This window comes from Oncorhynchus mykiss, chromosome 8 (assembly GCF_013265735.2).
Source record: "Oncorhynchus mykiss isolate Arlee chromosome 8, USDA_OmykA_1.1, whole genome shotgun sequence".
NCBI lineage: Eukaryota > Metazoa > Chordata > Actinopteri > Salmoniformes > Salmonidae > Oncorhynchus > Oncorhynchus mykiss.
Genome location: NC_048572.1, coordinates 39,138,511 through 39,162,420, shown reverse-complemented (window position 1 = coordinate 39,162,420; position 23,910 = coordinate 39,138,511). Strand labels below are relative to the sequence as shown.

The following is a 23,910-nucleotide window of genomic DNA, read 5'->3' as shown; positions in this document are numbered from 1 at the left end:
CACCATCAATGATGGCAACATGCCAACACAATATGTTTTGACTACCTATTAACACTAGGTGTATTTGGGGAAGTGGTATATTGTAGGTGTAGTTATCACAATGAGCTAACAAAAAAGAGGAGTCAGAGAGAGATTTTGTCAGAGAGGGGGAATGGATATAAAGAATGAGTGGAGTGGAGTGTGAGGACTAGTGGGTCATCTTTGCTATCGTCTAGGTCCCTTAGAGGATTGGCTGATTAGCCTCTCTAGGGTATGTGGGATGCTAGTGTCCCAACTGGCCAACATCCAGTGAGATTGCAGAGCGCCAAATTCAAATACAGAAATACTAATTATAAAAATTCAGAAAACAAAACATATTTTACATAGGTTAAAAGATGAACTTCTTGTGTATCCAACCACGGTATCAGATTTAAAAAATGCTTTACGGCGAAAGCATACCTTACGATTATTTGAGAACATAGCCCAGTTGACAAATTATTACAAACAGTAACCAGCCAAGCAGAAGCGTTACAAAACTCAGAAATAGAGATAAAATGAATCCCTTACCTTTGATGATCTTCATATGGTTGCACTCAGAAGACAATCATTCACTCAATAAATGTTCCTTTTGTTCGATAAAGTCTCTTTAAATCAAAAACACACGTTTTCTTCAATAATCCACAGGCTCAAACGCAGTCAAAACAGGCAGACAAAAAAATCCTAATTGTATCCGTAAAGTTCATAGAAACATGTCAAACGATGTTTATATTCAATCCTCAGGTTGTTTTTAGCCTAAATGATATATAATATTTCAACCGGACGATAACGTTGTCAATATAAAAGGTAAACAAGAAATGCACTCTCTCGGGATCGCGCATGAAAAAGCTCTGTGACACGTCAGGGTCCACTCATTCAGACTGGTCTTACTCCCTCATTTATAAGAATACAAGCCTGAAACAATTTCAAAAGACTGTTGACATCTAGTGGAAGGCATAGGAACTGCAAATTGAGTCCTACGTCTATGGATACTGTAATGGCATTGAAAAGAAAATTACTTCTCAGGTTTTCGCCTGCCAACAATGTTATACTCAGAAACACTATTTTAACAGTTTTGGAAACTTTAGAGTGTTTTCCATCCAAATCTACCAGTTATATGCACATCATATCTTCTGGGCCCGAGTAGCAGGCCATTTAATTTGGGCATGCTTTTCATCCAAAATTCCGAATGCTACCCTCTAGCGGAAAACCCTGACTGCATGGGGCTCTCTCACACTTACACTCAGGATGCAGGGAAATTGGTAAGTCTTGACTGAATTATGCATTTTCATATACACACACACCAGTGGAGGCTGCTGAGGGGAGGATGGCTCATTATAATCGCTGGAACAGAGTCAATGGAATGACTTCAAACACATGGGAAACATGTATTTGATACCGTTCCACTCATTCCACTCCAGCCATTCCCACGAGCCCATCCTACCCAATTAAGGTGCCACCAACTTCCTGTGAGGCACACACACACAGAGAGTTAGCAAAAGACAGGAAGGGAAGGGAGGGAGAGATAAAAAAAGAGGGAGAGAGAACACCCTCTGGTGTTAACATGAACTGTGTGTCATAGTGGGCCTTAGGCTGTCCTTTACTCCTGTTATAGTTTTCCCTTGTACACACGGACCACATCCCTGACCATGACTCATAACACACACCTTTTCCATTGCATGTTCTCATTCACACATGACCTGGCCTCCTCCCCCTTGTGGATGACAGTACAAGAGGAGGGGAGTAAGTCACACATACAGTGTAGTTCCAGGCTAGGTCCAGAGCCAGAGGTGTGGTTACTAAATGGAGTCTTTAAATAGCAGGGGCCTGGCCTGGGGATGTTTACCATACACTGAAGCACAGAACAGAACCTAGCTAGCCATTGTTGCTATACTCTCCACACAGAGATAGTGAGAGAGGGAGGATAGCTAATAGGCAAATTGTACTATCCTCACCCACACCTGATTCTGATCTGGGAAACTGAGCTGGGCTATGATGACTGGTTTAATGTGATTACTACAGGGATGGTGATGACTGGCTTTGTAATGTCCCCACTATCCCCACTACTGTATGTCACATACTATTTGATCTGGTAAATTGGTTGTACTGTTCTTCACTATGCCTAGTCTAATCTTGAACACAACTTACTGTTACCTAGAAGTTGTTGGTGTACTAAACTAGAACAGAACTGAACTGTAGTGTTCTGCTGTAGTATTGAGTGCTGCAGTATTTCCTAGTAATCTGCTTGACAGTGTTCAGTTCCACTCTGTAATGTTCAGTGCTCTGATCTTGTGTATTTCTCTCTATGCAGTGCAATACTGAGGTGGTGTAATATGAAGAGCGCCATCTTCATTGTTCCCTTCAACCGCCCACTCCACTGTCCCTCTCTGATGACAGCATCAAAAGAGGATAATAGGAGAAGACAAAGGAAGTCAAGGTATCTAACCTTCATTCCAGCAGCCCAGAATAAGACGAGAGAGAAAGAGAGGGGGAGAGAGAGGGAGAGAGAAAGTGCCACCTGAAACACTCTAAGATATCCCCTTATCATAAAAGCCTTTATGTGCAGATGTTCTGTTGTCATCAGAACTGAATATGGGCCACACGCACACACGCATACAGTGCCTTCAGAAAGTATTCACACCCCTTGACTTTTTCCACATTTAGTTGTGTTGAAATTGATTCAATTACACCCACGGTTATATCCGCGGGGTGGACGGATTTAGGGTCATTAAATATCGGGTGAGTGGCAGGCAGGTTGAATAAAGAGATGACCTACACGTCAATCGCCAAATGCTTTTGGGAGCAGGCAGAAAAAGTTTACATCAAATCCACAGGATGCAAAAAGGGCAATGTCGGAGTTTAATTCAATCAGAGAAAAGATGCGAAATGGAGAGTTGATAATAAAGAGAAGCGAGGGCCAGAAATGTAATTTTTGGAAAACATTTGGTGAAGTGGTAAATTAGGATGATAGCAGTGTTATGTGTGATGATTGTGAGGCACTATACAAATTCGACAGTCACAAAACACGGACTTAAAACAGGCCTGTGTCACATGTCCCAAGATAGCGCTGACAGATAGGGCAGCTCTGCTTATAACTCCTAAACAACTTTGCAGTGTTTTGTTATTTTGTGTGTTATTTATTAAATTATTAGCCCAGGACATGTTTTGTGTTATTACATACAGCCGGAAATAACGTTTGTATATCAGAGAGGCGGTAACTCACCAGCATTACGAGCGGGAATGCGAATTTCCCGAATTGTTCGTACCCCCCATGGCAACTGAACTGATTCCAGAGGCTGATCTAAAACACTGCCAGCGGAGAATAGGTATTCGGAGTGGACTTCTAGTCCGACTCTGGAGGCGCGCACACCATCCACCGCTTCCATCTGCTCCACCGTATATTACTCGCTAATGTTCAGGCTCTGGATAATAAAGTAGATGAGCTCAGGACGAGAATCTCCTTCCAGAGAGACATCAGGGATTGTAACATACTCTGTTTCACGGAAACATGGCTCTCTCAGGATATACTGTCTTTGTCCATACAGCCAGTCCATACAGCCAGTCCATACAGTTCTCAGTATATCACACAGACAGGAATAAAGAACTCTCCGGGAAGAAGAAACGTGGGGGTGTAAAACCAGCCTCATCGCGGACACAGACGTCTTGCTTCCAGACAAGCTAAACACCTTCTTTGGCCACTTTGAGGATAACACAGTGCCACCGACGCGGCTTGCTACCAAAGAGATGACTATCTGAGTAGCACTCACTTCTGTCATCATGAAGTTCTTTGAAGAGGCTATTGAAGGATCATATCCCCTCTACCTTACACTCTAGACCCATTTAAAATAATCTCTCACTCAATGTCGACAAAACAAAGGAGCTGATCGTGGACTTCAGGAAACAGCAGAGGGAGCACGCCCCTATCCACAACGATGGGACCGCAGTGGAGCAGATGGAAAGCTTCAAGTTCCTCGGCATACACATCACTGACGATCTGAAATGGTCCACCCACACAGCTAGTGTGTGAAGGAGGCGCAACAGTGCTTCTTCAAGGAGGCTGAAGAAATTTGGCTTGGCACCTAAAACCCTCACAAACTTTTACAGATGCACAATTGAGTGCCTCCTGTCGGGCTGTATCGCTGCCTGGTACGCTATCATTCAGAAGGTGAGGTCAGTACAGGTGCACCGAGAAACTGAAAAACAGCTTCTATCTCAAGGCCATCAGACTGTTAAAAAGCCATCACAAGGCAGCTTCCACCCGGTTACGTAACCCTGCACCTTAGATGCTGCTGCCCTATAGACATGAAATCACTGGTCACTTTAATAATGGAACACTAGCCACTATTCTAATGTCTACATATTTTTGTTTTACTCATCTCATATGTGTATACTGTATTATATTCTACTGTATTTTAGTCTATGCCAGTATGACATTGCTCATTCTAATATTTATATATTCCATTATTTTACTTTTAAGTTGTGAGTATTGCGTGTATTGTTGTTAATTGTTAGATGTTACTGTACTATTGGAGCTAGAAACACAAGCATTTCGCTACAACCCTCAATAACATCTGCTAAACATGTGTATGTGTAACCGGTGTTATGGCTAGATAGTTGGCTGGGTGCACACTAATAGCGTTTCAATCTGTGACGTCACTCACTCTGAGACCTTGAAGTAGTTGTTTCCCTTGCTCTGCAAGGGCCGCGGCTTTTGTGGAGTGATAGGTAACAATGCTTCGAGGGAGGCAGTTGTTGATGTGTGCAGAAGGTCCCTGGTTCAGTGCGAGGAGAGGGACGGAAGGAACACTGTGACATTGATGCTGTTGATCCGGATCACTGGTTGCTGCGGAAAAAGAGGAGGTCAAAAAGGAGGGTGAGTGTAACCGGTGTAAAATGGCTAGCTAGTTAGTGCATTGCACGCTAATAGTCTTTCAATCGGTGACGTCACTGGCTCTGAGACCTTGACATGGTTGTTTCCCTTGCTCTGCAAGGGCCGCGGCTTTTGTGGAGCGATGGGTAATGGTGCTTCAAGGGTGTTGTCGATGTGTGGAGAGGGTCCCTGGTTTGAGCCCAAGTAGGGGCAAGGAGAGGGACAGAAGCAGAACTGTTACATATACAGTGGGAGAACAAGTATTTGATACACTGCCGATTTGGCCGTTTTTTCTACTTACAAAGCATGTAGAGGGCTGTAATTTTTATCATAGGTACACTTCAACTGTGAGAGACAGAATCACATTGTATGATTTTTAAGTAATTCATTTGCATTTTATTGCATGACATAAGTATTTGATACATCAGAAAAGCAGAACTTAATATTTGGTACAGACCCCTTTTTTTTGCAATTACAGAGATCATACGTTTCCTGTAGTTCTTGACCAGGTTTGCACACACTGCAGGATTTTGGCCCACTCCTCCATACAGACCATCTCCAGATCCTTCAGGTTTCGGGGCTGTCGCTGGGCAATACGGACTTTCAGCTCCCTCCAAAGATTTTCTATTCGGTTCAGGTCTGGAGACTGGCTAGGCCACTCCAGGACCTTGAGATGCTTCTTACGGAGCCACTCCTTAGTTGCCCTGGCTGTGTGTTTCGGGTTGTTGTCATGCTGGAAGACCCAGCCACGACCCATCTTCAATGCTCTTACTGAGGGAAGGAGGTTGTTGGCCAAGATCTCGCGATACATGGCCCCATCCATCCTCCCCTCAATACAGTGCAATCGTCCTGTCCCCTTTGCAGAAAAGCATCCCCAAAGAATGATGTTTCCACCTCCATGCTTCACGGTTGGGATGGTGTTCTTGGGGTTGTACTCATCCTTCTTCTTCCTCCAAACACGGCGAGTGGAGTTTAGACCAAAAAGCTCTATTTTTGTCTCATCAGACCACATGACCTTCTCCCATTCCTCCTCTGGATCCTCCAGATGGTCATTGGCAAACTTCAGACGGGCCTGGACATGCGCTGGCTTGAGCAGGGGGACCTTGCGTGAGCTGCAGGATTTTAATCCATGACGGCGTAGTGTGTTACTAAAGGTTTTCTTTGAGACTGTGGTCCCAACTCTCTTCAGGTCATTGACCAGGTCTTGCCGTGTTGTTCTGGGCTGATCCCTCACCTTCCTCATGATCATTGATGCCCCACGAGGTGAGATATTGCATGGAGCCCCAGACCGAGGCTGATTGACCATCATCTTGAACTTTTTCAATTTTCTAATAATTGTGCCAACAGTTGTTGCCTTCTCACCAAGCTGCTTGCCTATTGTCCTGTAGCCCATCTCAGCCTTGTGCAGGTCTACACTTGTATCCCTGATGTCCTTACACAGCTCTCTGGTCTTGGCCATTGTGGAGAGGTTGGAGTCTGTTTGATTGAGTGTGTGGACAGGTGTCTTTTATACAGGTAACGAGTTCAAACAGGTGCCGTTAATACAGGTAATGAGTGGCGAACAGGAGAGCTTCATAAAGAAAAACCAAAAAAGTCTGTGAGAGACAGAATTCTTACTGGTTGGTAGGTGATCAAATACTTATGTCATGCAATTAAATGCAAATGAATTACTTAAAAATCATACGTGATTTTCTGGATTATGTTTTAGATTCCGTCTCTCACAGTTGAAGTGTATCTATGATAAAAATTACAGACCTCTACATGCTTTGTAAGTAGGAAAACCTGCCAAATCGGCAGTCTATCAAATACTTGTTCTCCCCACTGTATGTGACAAATACATTTGATTTGATTTAGATTTGGAACATCAAGGGAACTGTAGCCTACTGTTCAGATGGGTTAAATGGAAACTGAAATGTGGACACTGACGATGGGTCTATAACATCTCACACATAGCCTTAATATTAACTCCTGCCGAATTAAGCATTTTTTGCATTAAATGTATACTAAATGTAAGCAAAATTTGGACTCTGGAACAGGAGTGGAGAAATATGATTTATTTATTTCAGCATCTTGAGAGAATGTGAATGCTCAGTTAGAAACTGTCTTTAGCAGTGGAGGCTCCTCCTCAGAAGAAGAGGAGGACCATCATCCTCAGTGAATTTCATACAAATAGTGAAACATTAAAAAAGTTATCCTTTTTAGATAAAACTATACTAAATACATTAACATGTCACCAAATAATTGATAAAAATACATTGTTTTGCATTCAAGGTTTACAGTAGCCTCAGATGCACTCTGTAGGGTAGCACCATGGTGTAGCCAGAGGCCAGCTAGCTACTGTCCTCCTCTGGGTATATTGACTTCAAAACAAAACCTAGGAGGCTCATGGTTTTCACCCTCTTCCATAGACTTACACAGTAATTATGACAACTTCAGGAGGACGTGCTCCAACTTATTAGAGCTCTTACAGCATGAACTGACATGTTGTCCACCCAATCAAATGATCAGAGAATGACTCTGAAAGCATAAGATACAGCTAGCTAGCACTGCAGTGCATAAAATGTAGTGAGTAGTTGACTCAAAGAGAGAGAAAGATAATAGTTGAACAGTTTTAAACAAATGTATTTATTCCAAAATATTGAGAAGCAAGAGAGAGAGAGCTAACTATATTTGGTTTGCATTGTTTGTTTTACTTTCACTTGCACTTAGCTAGCAAATGCAGCTAGCTAGTTTAGCCTACTCAAACAACCGGCTTAAACAGAGAGGGATGCTATGTTAGATAGATGGCTATCCAACAATGGAACTCTTCTAAGTCAAGGTAAGCGTTTGGTTTTATAAATGTATTGCCCCCGGGCCTGCCGGGGTAACTGCTAAACTGCTTTCTGACTGTACACTGTATTGCATGATTGTAGCGAGTTTACTAACGCGTCAGGTGTAGTAGCTATGTTGACCATGACGTTAACTAACGGTCATGATATGAAGGTTAGGCATGTAAAGTTTTTTTTGGTCAGCTGCTGCTGTCAGACAGCTGCTATGTTGTGCACTGAAGTCTTCAAGCGAAGAGAAAAGGTGAGAGGAGGAGAGCGCGTAGATAGTTGCGAGAAGGAATTATATATACAACGAGCAAAGTGACCATGCTGTTTTTTGTGGCTGCTATGTAAGTCAACTGTGTTTACATGTGATCAGGGGTGCATTCATTCCACTGATTCTGTTGAAAAACGTTTCTTAAACGGAAGCGAACAGAACGAAACAGAGATAAATATACCTGAAATTGTCCAATAAAAACTCACATTTGGAACTGGTGGACTAATGATTACACCCTAGATCAGCTAGATGCAGGCAAGAGTGTGCAAGGCGGTATTGAATGCGTCAATGTCTGCCACCTTCATTAATCAAAAATCTCTCAACCTGTGCACCTATGTTGTAAACTTTCATTCATACTGTAGGCTAGGTTGTAGCAAACACATGATGGGTACAGGTCAAATTTGAGTATCATGTAGTAGCCTAAACCTATTGATTTTACATTGAGCTGGGTGAATCGAATATCAATGACAGTAATACAATATGCTTTAATAGAAATAATAGCACTAAAAAATGATCATCCTCCCTCATCGTAAATGGCATGGACAACCACTGGTCTGTAAAAGGTGCTGTCTTTATCAGCATAATAAAAGCTGATAGTATTTCAACCACATAAAATATGCATCCAAGACAAACTGATTGCATTTTCTCCCCGGTCCCTTAACATCTTTGCTCCGCATTCTATTGATTTATGACATTATTCTGGTGAGAAAGAGTTTATTTAGTCTTGTAGGGTAACATACAATGACAGAAGAGAAGCTGCATGTATCTAATTATAGACAAGTTGATTAACAAATAGCCTACCAAAATGTCAGAAATTATATGCAGAAACATATCTAAGTCAGGCCCATATGTAAATCACTTTATCACATGTAGTCGGGCAGTGGCTGATGGTTATTAGCAATTGCGGGCGGGTGAACAAATAGCTGAGGGCTGGGCTGCGGCGGTGATTAAATTTAGTCAGCTAGTGATTGTCAAGCAAATAACTGCTGGTCTCAAGGTAATTGACCGTTCATGAACACAAACACATTTAGCATCTCCACACCTACATTCCACTGATCCAGACCTTTAGAACATCTACTCTACATTTTAAAAAGTCTGATAAATTCGATTTAAGATGGTGTAGACTATCACAATAAATCCATTATTTATGTTAGACAGGTCTAAAGAAATATGATATGAAGAAAATGTGGTCTATTTCAGAAGAACAGAATAGCATACTCTGAGTTTTCCTTATGTTATGCCCTGATCTGGATTTTCCATGATATGCCAAATGGCTGTGGGCTACATTAGTTCATTTAGCAGTCAAGATTTGCTTAGAATTCCGTGGCATTATTTGATATTATTTTATAGTATGAAGAATATACAGTGCCTTGCGAAAGTATTCGGCCCCCTTGCACTTTACGACCTTTTGCCACATTTCAGGCTTCAAACATAAAGATATAAAACTGTATTTTTTTGTGAAGAATCAACAACAAGTGGGACACAATCATGAAGTGGAACGACATTTATTGGATATTTCATACTTTTTTAACAAATCAAAAACTGAAAAATTGGGCGTGCAAAATTATTCAGCCCCTTTACTTTCAGTGCAGCAAACTCTCTCCAGAAGTTCAGTGAGGATCTCTGAATGATCCAATGTTGACCTAAATGACTAATGATGATAAATACAATCCACCTGTGTGTAATCAAGTCTCCGTAAAAATGCACCTGCACTGTGATAGTCTCAGAGGTCCGTTAAAAGCGCAGAGAGCATCATGAAGAACAAGGAACACACCAGGCAGGTCCGAGATACTGTTGTGAAGAAGTTTAAAGCCGGATTTGGATACAAAAAGATTTCCCAAGCTTTAAACATCCCACGGAGCACTGTGCAAGCGATAATATTGAAATGGAAGGAGTATCAGACCACTGCAAATCTACCAAGACCTGGCCGTCCCTCTAAACTTTCAGCTCATACAAGGAGAAGACTGATCAGAGATGCAGCCAAGAGGCCCATGATCACTCTGGATGAACTGCAGAGATCTACAGCTGAGGTGGGAGACTCTGTCCATAGGACAACAATCAGTTGTATATTGCACAAATCTGGCCTTTATGGAAGAGTGGCAAGAAGAAAGCCATTTCTTAAAGATATCCATAAAAAGTGTCGTTTAAAGTTTGCCACAAGCCACCTGGGAGACACACCAAACATGTGGAAGAAGGTGCTCTGGTCAGATGAAACCAAAATTGAACTTTTTGGCAACAATGCAAAACGTTATGTTTGGTGTAAAAGCAACACAGCTCATCACCCTGAACACACCATCCCCACTGTCAAACATGGTGGTGGCAGCATCATGGTTTGGGCCTGCTTTTCTTCAGCAGGGACAGGGAAGATGGTTAAAATTGATGGGAAGATGGATGGAGCCAAATACAGGACCATTCTGGAAGAAAACCTGATGGAGTCTGCAAAAGACCTGAGACTGGGACGGAGATTTGTCTTCCAACAAGACAATGATCCAAAACATAAAGCAAAATCTACAATGGAATGGTTCAAAAATAAACATATCCAGGTGTTAGAATGGCCAAGTCAAAGTCCAGACCTGAATCCAATTGATTTCTGTGGAAAGAACTGAAAACTGCTGTTCACAAATGCTCTCCATCCAACCTCACTGAGCTCGAGCTGTTTTGCAAGGAGGAATGGGAAAAAATGTCAGTCTCTCGATGTGCAAAACTGATAGAGACATACCCCAAGCGACTTACAGCTGTAATCGCAGCAAAAGGTGGCGCTACAAAGTATTAACTTAAGGGGGCTGAATAATTTTGCACGCCCAATTTTTCAGTTTTTGATTTGTTAAACAAGTTTGAAATATCCAATAAATGTCGTTCCACTTCATTATTGTGTCCCATTTGTTGTTGATTCTTCACAAAAAAATACAGTTTTATATCTTTATGTTTGAAGCCTGAAATGTGGCAAAAGGTCGCAAAGTTCAAGGGGGACGAATACTTTCGCAAGGCACTGTAATTGAACATAGTTGAATAAAATAGAAAGAATGATTTCAAACGATTTCTGAGGGTGTGCGTGCACGCAGCTATTCTGTGTTGAGCTGTTAACAAAGAAACAGGTCGTCCTGTATGCTTAATTTAGAGTTATTTATGTGATACAAACGTTGGGGCTATATGTTTTGATTTGTATTAGATTCTAAGACTGCATGACGCAACTCCAATAATGATTGGAATAAAGTCACATGAAAGGCATGAGCTCTGCTTTGTTTCGTGCACAGGCTGCACACACTTCATCAGTTTCTCATTCACAATTTGACAAGCACTTAATAATGCCCAAGTTTCCTGGCGGCATCCGCCTACTGTGGCCGTCATGCCTGGCAGTAATGCTTGGCTGTAATGCCATATAAAAAATGTCATTGCCTTTAGCGGACAGTGGCCGCTGTGCCCTTGGGCTGAATACATTGATGTCAGAGTGATTAAGTCAAGTGGAATTTGACTGCGGTCATGACTCTTTACTGCCGGTGTTACGGTAATATGGTCACCGTAACATCCCCTAGACCCGCGCGACACTACTACACACAATACCCCATAATGTCAAAGTGTAATTATGTTTTTAGAAGTCAATAAGTATTCAAACCCTTTGTTATACCACACCTAAATAAGTAGTCCAATTCTGATTAACGAGTCACATAATAAGTTGCATGGACTCACTCTGTGTACAATAATAGTGTTTAACATAATTTTCGAATGACTACCTCATCCCTGTACCCCACACATAGTTATCTGTAAAGTCCCTCAGTCGAGCAGTGAATTTCAAATACAGATTCAATCACAAAGACTAGGGAGGTTTTCCAATAGCTCTCAAAGAAGGGAACCTATTGGTAGATGGGTAAAAATGATAAAAAGCAGACACTGAATAACCCTTTGAGCATGGTGAAGTTATTAATCACACTTTTGATTGCGTATCAATACACCTAGTCACTACAAAGACAGGCGTCCTTCCCAACTTGTTGCCGAAAAGGAAGGAAACCGCTTAGGGATTTCACCATGAAGCAAATGGTGACTTCAAAACAGTTAAAGAGTTTAACAACTGTGAAAGGAGAAAACTGAGGATGGGTCAACAACAATGTAGTTACGCCACAACACTAACCTAAACGACAGAGTGAAAAGAAGGAAGTCTGTACAGAATAAAAAATATTCCAAACACGCATCCTGATTGCAATAAGGCATTCAATTGAAATGAATGGAAATTAAATTAACTTTACATTATATCTTGAATACAAAGTCTTATGTTTGGAGCAAATCCAACACAACGCACCACTGAGTATGACTTTTCAAATTGTGTCGTGACTTGACTTTGACATGAATCTGAAGACATTTATTTATGTAATTAACTATGTTTAATTGTTACCCGGTTTAATGAATCATGCAACAATTAACACATTAGGATCCGGGGCACCATAAGAGCGGTTCTTGAAAGAGTTACCATCTCCTGAATTAAACTTTAAAAGGTCCTATCACCTCTATAAACAGTCAACGTATTAATCATAACCTCGTATCATATCCTCATTCTGAACAGTCGTAACCTCCTTCATCTACAAAAACCCAAGCCATACTTAATGATTCAGTACTACACAAATTGGTTTAATTATTTATTTATGATCTAATTAAATGGGAACACAGGATAAACATACACACTTTGCACCGGTTATTGACTGAAGCCTTAATACGCTGAAAACAGGTCCCTAGCGGAATGACAACAACATGGGGATCTCTATCGGTGAATAGGGTAGCCTTGGAAAGGAAGTTGGGCCTTTTCGCTTGTAAGACTGATTGTCCAAAATGGTTCCGACAAGTCTTCTACTGATGTCCTTCTCTGCAGTTGTCCGATATCCGGTGACTTGTCGTGTAGTACGCTGAAAACGCTGAAATACGCTGAAAACAGGTCCCTAGCGGAATGACAACAACATGGGGATCGACGGGGATCTCTATCGGTGAATAGGGTAGCCTTGGAAAGGAAGTTGGGCCTTTTCGCTTGTAAGACTGATTGTCCAAAATGGTTCCGACAAGTCTTCTACTGATGTCCTTCTCTGCAGTTGTCCGATATCCGGTGACTTGTCGTGTAGTCCGGAACAGAACTACAGAGTTGACTTTCCTTCCATTCACTCTTGAAGAGGCTTCTTTGAAGATAGGCTAGGGGAGTGTATCGTCTCCACCTCGTGTCGAGATTCAAAGTTCAAACCACTTTAAACGTGCAGCTGCAGCTTCACATCTTTCTGGTCTGATGTGTTTTTTTCTTAACCCATCATTTATACAATTTGCTCAAAAAGGGCGGTTCCAACAGGTTAACTGCATGCTCTCTGACCTCACTCAGGGCGGTGACTACTCACTGTGCAAAGTTATATATGTATTTAATGTCTTATAGCTTCTCAAATCACATCTCTCTCTTAACAAAAACACTTTAATCATTGTTCATATTACATGCACAACACATTGTATGGAAACTTACAGTTTTCCTTTATGACGTTGTTAATGACTTCACAAAATAACCAACTAAATTAAATTTGAACATTCCCCACGTTCTATGTTAGAAATATTGTTGCAGTATTGATTTACAACAGGTCGTGAGTTCTTAAACCCTCCCCTAGTTATTTCCTTCCCCCCCTCTAAGGTGAGAGGGTGTCTGATTGAAGTTAATCATTGCAAACCGGATCTGACCTATTTCGATTTTTGTGGACAGTCAAGACAATATTTTCAATCATGGTGGTGGCTGCATCATGTTATGGGTATGCTTGTCATTGGCAAGGAACTAAATGGAATAGAGCTAAGCACAGAAAAAATCTTTGAGGAAAACTAATTGTATTTGTCACATGCGCCAAATACAACAGGTGTAGAGACCTCACCGTCAAATGCTTACTTACAACCCCTTAACCAACAATGCAGTTCAAGAAATAGATAAAAGAAAATATTAACTAAATAACCTGAAGTAAAATAAAAAATAAAAACTTTAAATAAAATAAAAAATGAACACAAAAAAATTACATAACAATAACAAGGCTATATAAAGGGGGTACCGGTACCGATGTCAATGTGCGGGGTTACAGGTTAGTCGAGGTCATTTGTAAAGTGACTATGTATAGATAATAAACAGCGTGTAGCAGCAGTGTAGGGGGGGGGGGGGGGGGTCAATGTAAATAATCCGGGTGGCCATTTGATTAATAGTTACATTCTTATGGCTTGGGGTAGAAGCTGTTAAGGAGCCTTTTGGTCCTAGACTTGGCGCTTCCGTTCCGCTTGCCATGCGGTAGCAGAGAGAACGGTCTATGACTTGGGTGACTGGAGTCTTTGACAATGTTTTGGGCCTTCCTCTGACACCGCTTAGTATATAGGTCCTGGATGTCAGAAAGCTTGGCCCCGATGATGTACTGGGCCGTACGCACTACCCTCTGTAGCGCCTTGCGGTCAGATGCCGTGCAGTTTCCATACCAGGCGGTGCCATATCAGTCTACTTTCCAACAGACACTAGGAGACAAATTCACCTTTCAGCAGGACAATAACCTAAAACACAAGGCTAAATATACACTGGAGTTGCTTTCCAAGACAACATTGAATGCTCCTAAGTGGCCTAGTTATAGTTTAAAACGTAAATTGGCTTAGAAATCTACGGCAAGACTTGAAAATGCCTGTCTAGCAATGATCAACAACCAACTTGACAGAGCTTGAAGAATTTTAAAAAGAATAATGCTCAAATATTGTACAATCCAGTTGTGCAAAGCTCTTACAGACTTACCCAGAAAGACTCACAGCTGGAATCGTGATTCTCAAATGTAATGAAATTCATGTTTAATTTTTTATATATTTTTTTCCTTCCACTTTGACATTACAAAGTATTTTGTGTAGATTGTTGACAAAAAAGTACAAAGAAATACATTTTTATCCCACCTTGTAACACAACAAAATGTGGAAAAAGTCAAGGGGTATGAACACTTTCTGAAAGGCCCTGCACACAAGAGTCGCACAGAGACACACACACGGCCACACAAACACACAAACACATGTTTGTGCGTGTATGGGTTAAGTGTTTATGGGTTAAGGTGTTTGAGATGTTGAGTTTAGATTTGGAAACAGAGTGAAAGTGAGAGAAGCAGGGGATAGGATAAAGAGGGGAGAGGAGGACACACTGTGTTCAGTAGAGCATATATAAGAGTGTGTTGACGTGTCCCTTTAGTCAGGAAATACCATGGCAGCTCCAGGACTGTCAGGCACTACTCCTCAGAGACCCATACTGTCACCCGTTCCTCTCCTCCACCTCTCTTTTTCCTCTACTTGTCTACCCCAAAAAACCTTCCCTTTCTCTACCCACTCTTTCCTTCCTCTCGTCTATCCCCTCACCTCTCCTTCTCTCCTAACCCCCCACCCCTCCTCTATCAATTCCCCTCCTCTCCTCTCATCCCTGTCCTCTCTTCCCCTTCTGTCTTTTTCTCTCCCTCTCATCTCCTTTCCCCCTCTACTCCTCCCTTTCCTCTCAGCACTGTCGAGACAGGACATCTGTACATGCCCAACACTGATCTTAACAGACATCTGTTCAACCCCTCACTATGAGACAGGAAGAGATAGGATTGGGAAAATGCTACAAAACTCAAGATTGAATTATGCAAGAGCTCTAGAGCAGAATCAAAATGGAGGATGTCAACAGCAACACAAATAGTTGACCCTGCTGGTCATCTATGAACATTTGAACATCTTTGCCATGTTCTGTTATAATCTCCACCCGGCACAGCCAGAAGAGGACTGGCCACCCCTCATAGCCTGGTTCCTCTCTAGGTTTCTTCCTGGGTTCTGGCCTTTCTCGGGAGTTTTTCCTAGCCACCGTGCTTCTACACCTGCATTGCTTGCTGTTTGGGGATTTAGGCTGGGTTTCTGTACAGCACTTTGTGACATCAGCTGATAAATACATTTGATTTGATTTGACAAATACCCAGTGAAATAGCACAGTATCTTACAAATACTTTAACCCCATGCTGAAGAGGCCTACTAAATAAGAGTCAGATAGTGATTCACATCCTTCCTCCTTCACACCTGCGGTTACTGAAGCCACCAGGTGTGGATGAAGCCTAGAGGTGACTAAGAGGCTATTTGATAGCTATGTCCATTCCACCACAAGCCGTTGTGACAGTGTGACGAGGAGAAGAGGCTGGTGTTGACACTCACAGTTCGATGGCTTTGTTCCACATGATGACGTAGCCTGAGAGTGTGAAGGACTCCACGTTGACGATGTGGATGTTTCCTTTCTCTGTGCCGATGTACAGCCATTTACTTTGGAAGGGCAGGTGGACGAACGTGATCCTGGAGGATGGAGAGAAATGAGAAAGTTTATGTAGGAGTTAAGAGACACAGAGAAATAGAGACACAGAGAGGTAGTAAAAGTGGTATCATTAGACAAAGAGAGAGGAAAAGAGAAAGACAGAAGTGTTTTGCTGATGATATCCTATTGCATTTAAAACACAGAAACTGTGCAGTTTAAGAATCTTCTTTGTTTTCTACAGTGAGCTAATAATGCTGAGCTGAGACCAAGGTGACGGTGGAGGTGTTTAAAACTCTATTCGGCACCTAATTACCGGACTGATACGAGAGAAGAGGACTGAACCAGAACACGTTACCCTTCCTTCCATGCTCTCCATTTATCCATCTGTGTCATCTTCATTCTTTCATCAATGTGTCCAATAATTCTACTTGTCCTTCAACCATCAATTAATCCATTCATCCATCTCTCTATGTGAAGTTTAATGAACGGTCAAAAGCTTTTGAAACCTACATCAGTCTCTACCTGAGGCAGCCTCTACCCCCAAGCCATAGGACTCCTAATAGGACTCCTAAATACTCATGACTGCTAAATAGTTCATTAATGTTCTATCTTGCACGGACTCTATGCACAATCACAAGATTAGACACTACCATATACATATTTACACACACTGCACTGACACTCTCACACAAAACCCATGCACATTCACTGCATACGCACATGCATACATAACACACACACGCATACCGACAACACAAACACACATACCTCCACCTTACCTGTCACCCTAGACCCACTTCGATTTGCTTACCACCCAAATAGGTCCACAGACAATGCAATCGCCATCACACTGCACACTGCTTTATCCCATCTGGACCAGAGGAAAACCAATGTAAGAATGCTGTTTATTGACTATAGCTCAGCATTCAACACCATATTACCCTCCAAGATCATCATTAAGCTTGAGGCCCTGGGTCTGAACCCCACACAGACAGCCACACAGACAGTGTGGTGAAGAAGGCGCAACATCGCCTCTTCAACCTCAGGAGGCTGAAGAAATGTGGCTTGTCACCTAAAACCTCACAAACTTTTACAGATGCACAATTAAGAGCATCCTGTCGGGCTGTATCACCACCTGGTATGACAACGGCACCTCCCACAATCACAGGGCTCTCCAGAGGGTGGTGCGGTCTGCACAAAGCATCACCTGGGGCAAACTGCCCGCCCTCCAGGACCCTTACAGCACCCGATGTCATAGGAAGGCCAAAAAGAGCATCAAGGACAACAACCACCCGAGCCACCACCTGTTCATCCCGCTATCATCCCGAAGGCAAGGTCAGTACAGGTGCATCAAAGCTGGGACTGAGAAACTGAAAAACAGCTTATTTCTCAAGGCCATCAGACTGTTAAATAACCATCACTAGCACAGTGAGGCTGCTGCCTACAATACAAAGACTTGAAATCATTAGCCACTTTAATAAATGGAACATTCGTCACTTTAATAATGTTTGCATATCTTGCATTACTCATCTCATATGTATATACTGTACTCTATACTATATCTTAGTCTATGCCGCTCTGACATTGCTCATCCATATATTTATATATTCTTAATTCCATTCCTTTACTTAGATTTGTGTGTATTAGGTATTTGTTGTGAAATTGTTAGATATTACTGCACTGTCGGAACTAGAAGAACAAGCATTTCGCTACACCCGCAATAACAAATGCTAAACCTGTGTATGTGACCAATACAATTTGATTTGATACCAACACAACACAAACACACATACACACTTTTGCACTCATCATATGCTGCTGCTACTCTGTTCTTTATTTTACTCTAATTATTATCTATCCTGATGCCTAGTCACTTTACCTTGCCTTCATGTACATATCTACCTCAAATACCTTATTATTATCTATCCGGATGCCTAGTCACTTTATCCTGCCTTCATGTACATATCTACCTCAAATACCTTATTATTATCTATCCGGATGCCTAGTCACTTTATCCTGCCTTCATGTACATATCTACTTCAAATACCTCATACCCCTGCACACTGATCTGGTACTGATACTCCCTGTATTTTTTTATTTTATTTTTATTTTACCTTTATTTAACCAGGCAAGTCAGTTAAGAACAAATTCTTATTTTCAATGACGGCCTGGGAACAGTGGGTTAACTGCCTGTTCAGGGGCAGAACGACAGATTTGTACCTTGTCAGCTCGGGGGTTTGAACTCGCAACCTTCCGGTTACTAGTCCAACGCTCTAACCACTAGGCTACGCTGCCGTATAGCTCTGTATAGTTTAGAAGGGGTCCTAAGCAAGCATTTCATGGTTAAGTCTACACCCATTGTATTCGACGGATATGACATACAATTTGTTTGATTTGACCTATGACCCAATGGTCATCTAACCCCACTAGTTATTTTGACCTGGAATCAGCACTGTCTTTATAAAAAGCCATTCTTAAGACCTCCTAATGGTACATTAATAAAACAGGACTAAAGTAGGTCAAACCGGTCATCCAATCAGGACTAATATACCTGAACCAAGCACTTCTGATCAGAACCACACAATTAATTTTTTACTTAACCTTTATTTAACTAGGCAAGTCAGTTTAGAACAAATTCTTATTTTATAATGACGGCATACCCCGGCCAAACCCTCCCCTAACCTGGACGATGCTGGGCCAATTCTGGGCCAACTTCCGATCACGGCTGGTTGTGATACAGCCCAGGATCGAACCAGGGTCTGTAGTGATGCCTCTAGCACTGAGATGCAGTGCCTTAGACCACTACGCCACTCAGGAGACAAGGGAAGGAGGGTAAGGAAAGAGGAGAGAAAGAATGATGGGAGGAAGAAGAATAGCATCATTGTGGGGTAAGCTGACGGGTGCGTATCTCATGGTGAAGGTAGAGGATTCAAGCCCAAATCTGATCCAAAAATGCCCTTCAAAAATGCACACTGCAGCCATTTCAGAGCTTTAACATGAGAATCATGGGCATGACGCATCACACCATCCCTAGATCATTCATCATCATCCATGTCCTATCTCTCCCTCTTTCTCTCTCTCACCCCTAATGTTGACCTTAAATTTCACATGTAGAGCCATATTTTCAAATGTATTACATTTAGAGTTTATGTTAACATGTGAGGAGAGTAACATGAGAATAACATGAAAAACAACACATGAAAAAACATTTGCAGTTTCACATGTGGGAAAACTCCACATGTGAAAATCTCACTTTCACATGTGAAATTGCATATTCACGTTGGGGTGAAATGGTGTTATATTCCTCACGTAAAAAGGTGGGGTAAAGATGTTGTAATAGCAATGTTTCCACATGTGGAATTGCAAATTCATTAATGCCATTCTGTAAAAAAAGGTTACTTAGCTTACCTGACTACTATAATTGAAGTGAGTAAAACATTTTAAAATCTTATTTCTGAGCCATTCACTCCATTATTATTGTAGTCCTCCATGGTGTTGCATTGATATACATGTGTACTTAGCACTACCACTAGGGAGAGGCATTCGGGAGTGTTCCTGCTGCAGGCATGCTCCTCTCTTCGTCATACATTTTAAAAGGTTACTTTGTATGACATTTGTATCTAATGGTTGCAAGCTAATTGTTAACCGCTAGCTATCTCAGTGATAGGCGATAGCTAGCCTTGCATTTTGCCTTAGCTAGCTAATGGCTTCTGTTATTGCGCGGTCTATTGGTTTTTGTTACTTTTGATACACAGGCCTAAAAGTTTTAATGTATTTTAAAATGTGTGAATGTGTTTGCTATTGGAATGAATGTAAACACATACTTTTACATAATCTATACAGCAAAAAAAAAAATGACATTGAGGTTAAAGAAAGTGTGCTTAATCAATTTACCAGATTTTACTAACTGTTACCTTGGACAAAATCAGACGTCAATATTATTGTAATGGTTTTTATATAAAATTCTTAAAAAACAGCTAAATTTGAGCAAATTTGGAATTTGTGATTAATCGTAATTAATTGTGATTCATCGTGATTAATCACAGCAAGTCCTGCGATTCATTGGATAAAATGTTTAAATGTTTGACATCCCTAATTTTGAATTGAACCGTCAATATACTGAGATTGAGAGAAATGTATAATAAATGTAGTTGGGGCTCCCGAGTGGCACAGCGGTTTAAGGCACTGCATCTCTCACTACAGACCCTGGCTCAATTCCAGGCCTTATCACAACTGGCCATGATTCGGAGTCCCATTTGGAGTCCCATAGCTCACAATTTCCCCAGCGTCGTTGTGGTTTGGCCGGGGTAGGCCGTCATTGTAAATAAGAATTTGTTCTTAAACTGACTTGCCTAATTAAATGAAGGTAAAAAAAGAGAAACTCAGTGTCATTCCTCTTGTCTAATGTTTAAGACATTGGCTGCTCCCATGGGAGACCCAGGTTCTAATCCCACCGGTTATGAAAGCAGATGTGAAATTTAGAATATCATGTGAAATGTTGGGAAACTATGTGTCTCTGAGTGGTGAGAAATGTCAGAAAACAAAAAGTGTTCTTCTTGAAGTTACATGTTTTTTCCCCATTTTTTTTCCTTCAAATAAACGTGAAAAATGTACATCTGAAAACTCAGATGTACATTTCAGTTCTCTCTCTCTCTTTCTGTCCGAGTTCTTTTCAGTTGGCATAAGAGCCCCTAAAGCAATCATGTCCCATAGGCTCTGCTCATCCCTGCCTTTCCCTGACTAGTCCCCAATGACATATGACACACAACTCAAGAACACATCATCATCTGGTTCTGTAGTACTGGATACACACATCACACCCACACAAACACCTCTCACACATGCACACAGCTGTACACACAGCTCTCCCTCTCCTTTTCCTCCTCTCCAATCTTCCCCTCTCCCTTTCTCTCTCTCTCTTCCTGTGTCCATCTTATGGATTCCCTTTTTCACTTGCACCACAAACCCAATCCCACTCCTCCATGTGTTTTTCTCCCTCTCCCTCTCGGTCTGTCTCTCAGTATCTTTCTGGCTGAAAGGCAGTAGTGAGAAGCAATGCATACTGTCAGACTGTACACACACACACACACACACACACACACACACACACACACACACACACACACACACACACACACACACACACACACACACACACACACACACACAAGCATACACACACACACACCTGAGTAGAGCTGGTGCTTGTCTCCGCTCCACTGCTCTGCAGTACCATGAATATATTCATGGGGTTGAGGAGAGGCGTCGGGCTGCTCGACATGCATCACATACACATACACATACACATACACACACCCACATACACAAACACACAATCACAAAGCATGAGAACACTTTCGCACACCAATATACTTACATACCAAAACCCAATCGCTCATTCATGCATACACACTTGTTCACACACACACACAACAGACGCACACATGCATATCTAGTCATGACAGCTAGTGGCGTTATCACATAGCCATTAGGTGGGAGGCAATTGATTTCAGGTGTTGTGCCATAGACCTATCTGCACTATCAGATGTGACTGTGTGTGTGTGTGTGTGTGTGTGTGTGTGTGTGTGTGTGTGTGTGTGTGTGTGTTTTTGCATACATAGCATATTGTATGTGTGTGTGTGTGTACAGTGGCTTGCGAAAGTATTCACCCCCGTGGCATTTTTCCTATTTTGTTGCCTTACAACCTGGAATTAAAATACATTTTGGTGGGTTTGTATCATTTGATTTACACAACATGCCTACCACTTAGAAGATGCTGTGAAACAAACAAGAAATAAGACAAAAACACAGACAACTTGAGCGTGCATAACTATTCACCCCCCCAAAGTCAATACTTTGTAGAGCCACCTTTTGCAGCAATTACAACTGCAAGTCTCTTGGGGTATGTGTCTATAAGCTTGGCACATCTAACCACTGGGATTGTTGCCCATTCTTCAAGGCACAACTGCTCCAGCTCCTTCAAGTTGGATGTTTTTTGTTGTTGTTTCTATTCCTTTATTTAACTAGGCAAGTCAGTTAAGAACAAATTCTTATTTTCATTTACGGCCTAGGAACATTGGGTTAACTGCCTTGTTCAGGGGCAGAATTACTAATTTGGACTTTTTCAGCTCAAGGATTTGATCTTGCAACCTTTCGGTTACTAGTCCAACGCTCTAGCCACTAACGCTCTAGCCACCTGCCGCCTTACTAGGATACCTGCCAGGTTCGGCTGGTGTACAGCAATCTTTAAGTCATACCACAGATTCTCAATTGGATTGAGGTCTGGGCTTTGACTAGGCCATTCCAAGACATTTCAATGTTTCCCCTTAAACCACTCAAGTGTTGCTAAAACAGGTTTCACTCCAGAATTTTCCTGTATTTAGTGCCATCCATAATTTCTTAAATTCTGACCGGTTTCACAGTCCCTGCTGATGAAAAACATATCCACAGCATGATGCTGCCACCACCATGCTTCACTGTGGGGGTGTTGTTCTCAGGGTGATGAAAAGTGTTGGGTTTGGCCAGACATAGAGTTTTCCTTAATGGTCAAAAAGCTACATTTTAGTCTCATCTGACCAGAATACCTTCTTCCATATGTTTTGGCGAACACCAAACGTGTTTCCTTATTTTTTTTCTTGAAGTTATGCCTTTTTTTCTGGCCACCCTTTCATAAAGCCAAGCTCTGTGGAGTGTACGGCTTAAAGTGGTCCTATGGACAGATACTACAATCTCCGCTGTGGAGCTTTGCAGCTCCTTCGGGGTTATCTTTGGTCTCTTTGTTGCCTCTGATTAATGCCCCCCTTGCCTGGTCCATGAGTTTTGGTGGGCGGCCCTCTCTTGGCAGGTTGTTGTGGTGCCATATTCTTTCAATTTTTTAAGAATGGATTTAATGGTGCTCCGTCGGCTGTTCAAAGTTTCTGATATATTTTAAGAACCCAACCCTGATCTGTACTTCTCCACAACTTTGTCCCTGCCCTGTTGGTGCCCCTTGCTTAGTGGTGTTGCAGACCCTTGGGACTTTCAGAACAGGTGGATATATATACTGAGATCATGTGACAGATCATGTGACACTTAGATTGCACACAGGTGGACTTTATTTAACTAATTATGTGACTTCTGAAAGTAATTGGTTGCACCAGATCCTATTTAGGGGCTTCATAGCAAAGGAGGTGAATACATATGCACGCACCAATTTTACATTAAAATTTTTTTTTTTTGAATAGTCCACTTCCACTTTTATTTTTTTGAATAGTCCACTTCACCAATGTGGACAATTTTATGTATGTCTATTACCTGAAATCCAAATAAAAATCCATTTAAATTACAGGTTGTAATGCAACAAAATAGGAAAAATGCCATGGGGGATGAATACTTTTGCAAGGCAAAAGATAACTAATCGAGAGTTCCCCTGGCACACACTTAGCGACATCCTCAGGGTTGATTGGAAAGGAAAAGTAAGGAACATAATTGCACATGAGTTTGTCTAAGTGCTTTTACATCTCGCAAGTGCCTATCATATCTAGAAGACACTTCTCAAGGATGATTCCAGCTTTAAAGGTGCTACACCTAGAATTTCTCAGAATTTCTCCCGTATGTGAAAACTAGGTGAATTGCAACAGCACTAGGCGGCATTCAAAACAAATCTCCCCCTCCCCATAAT

At 41.7% G+C, this 23,910-nt stretch overlaps 1 protein-coding gene across 2 annotated transcripts in view; it reads right to left on the bottom strand.

Moving 5' to 3' along the window:
• Nucleotides 1–23,910, bottom strand: part of stxbp5a (syntaxin binding protein 5a (tomosyn)) — a 165,014-nt gene that overhangs the window by 73,058 nt on the left and 68,046 nt on the right. For both annotated transcript variants that reach the window (XM_036985455.1, XM_036985456.1), the window contains exon 5: nt 16,157–16,291. In XM_036985455.1, the coding sequence (XP_036841350.1) occupies nt 16,157–16,291 (135 nt within the window). The remainder of the gene's footprint in view (nt 1–16,156; nt 16,292–23,910) is intronic.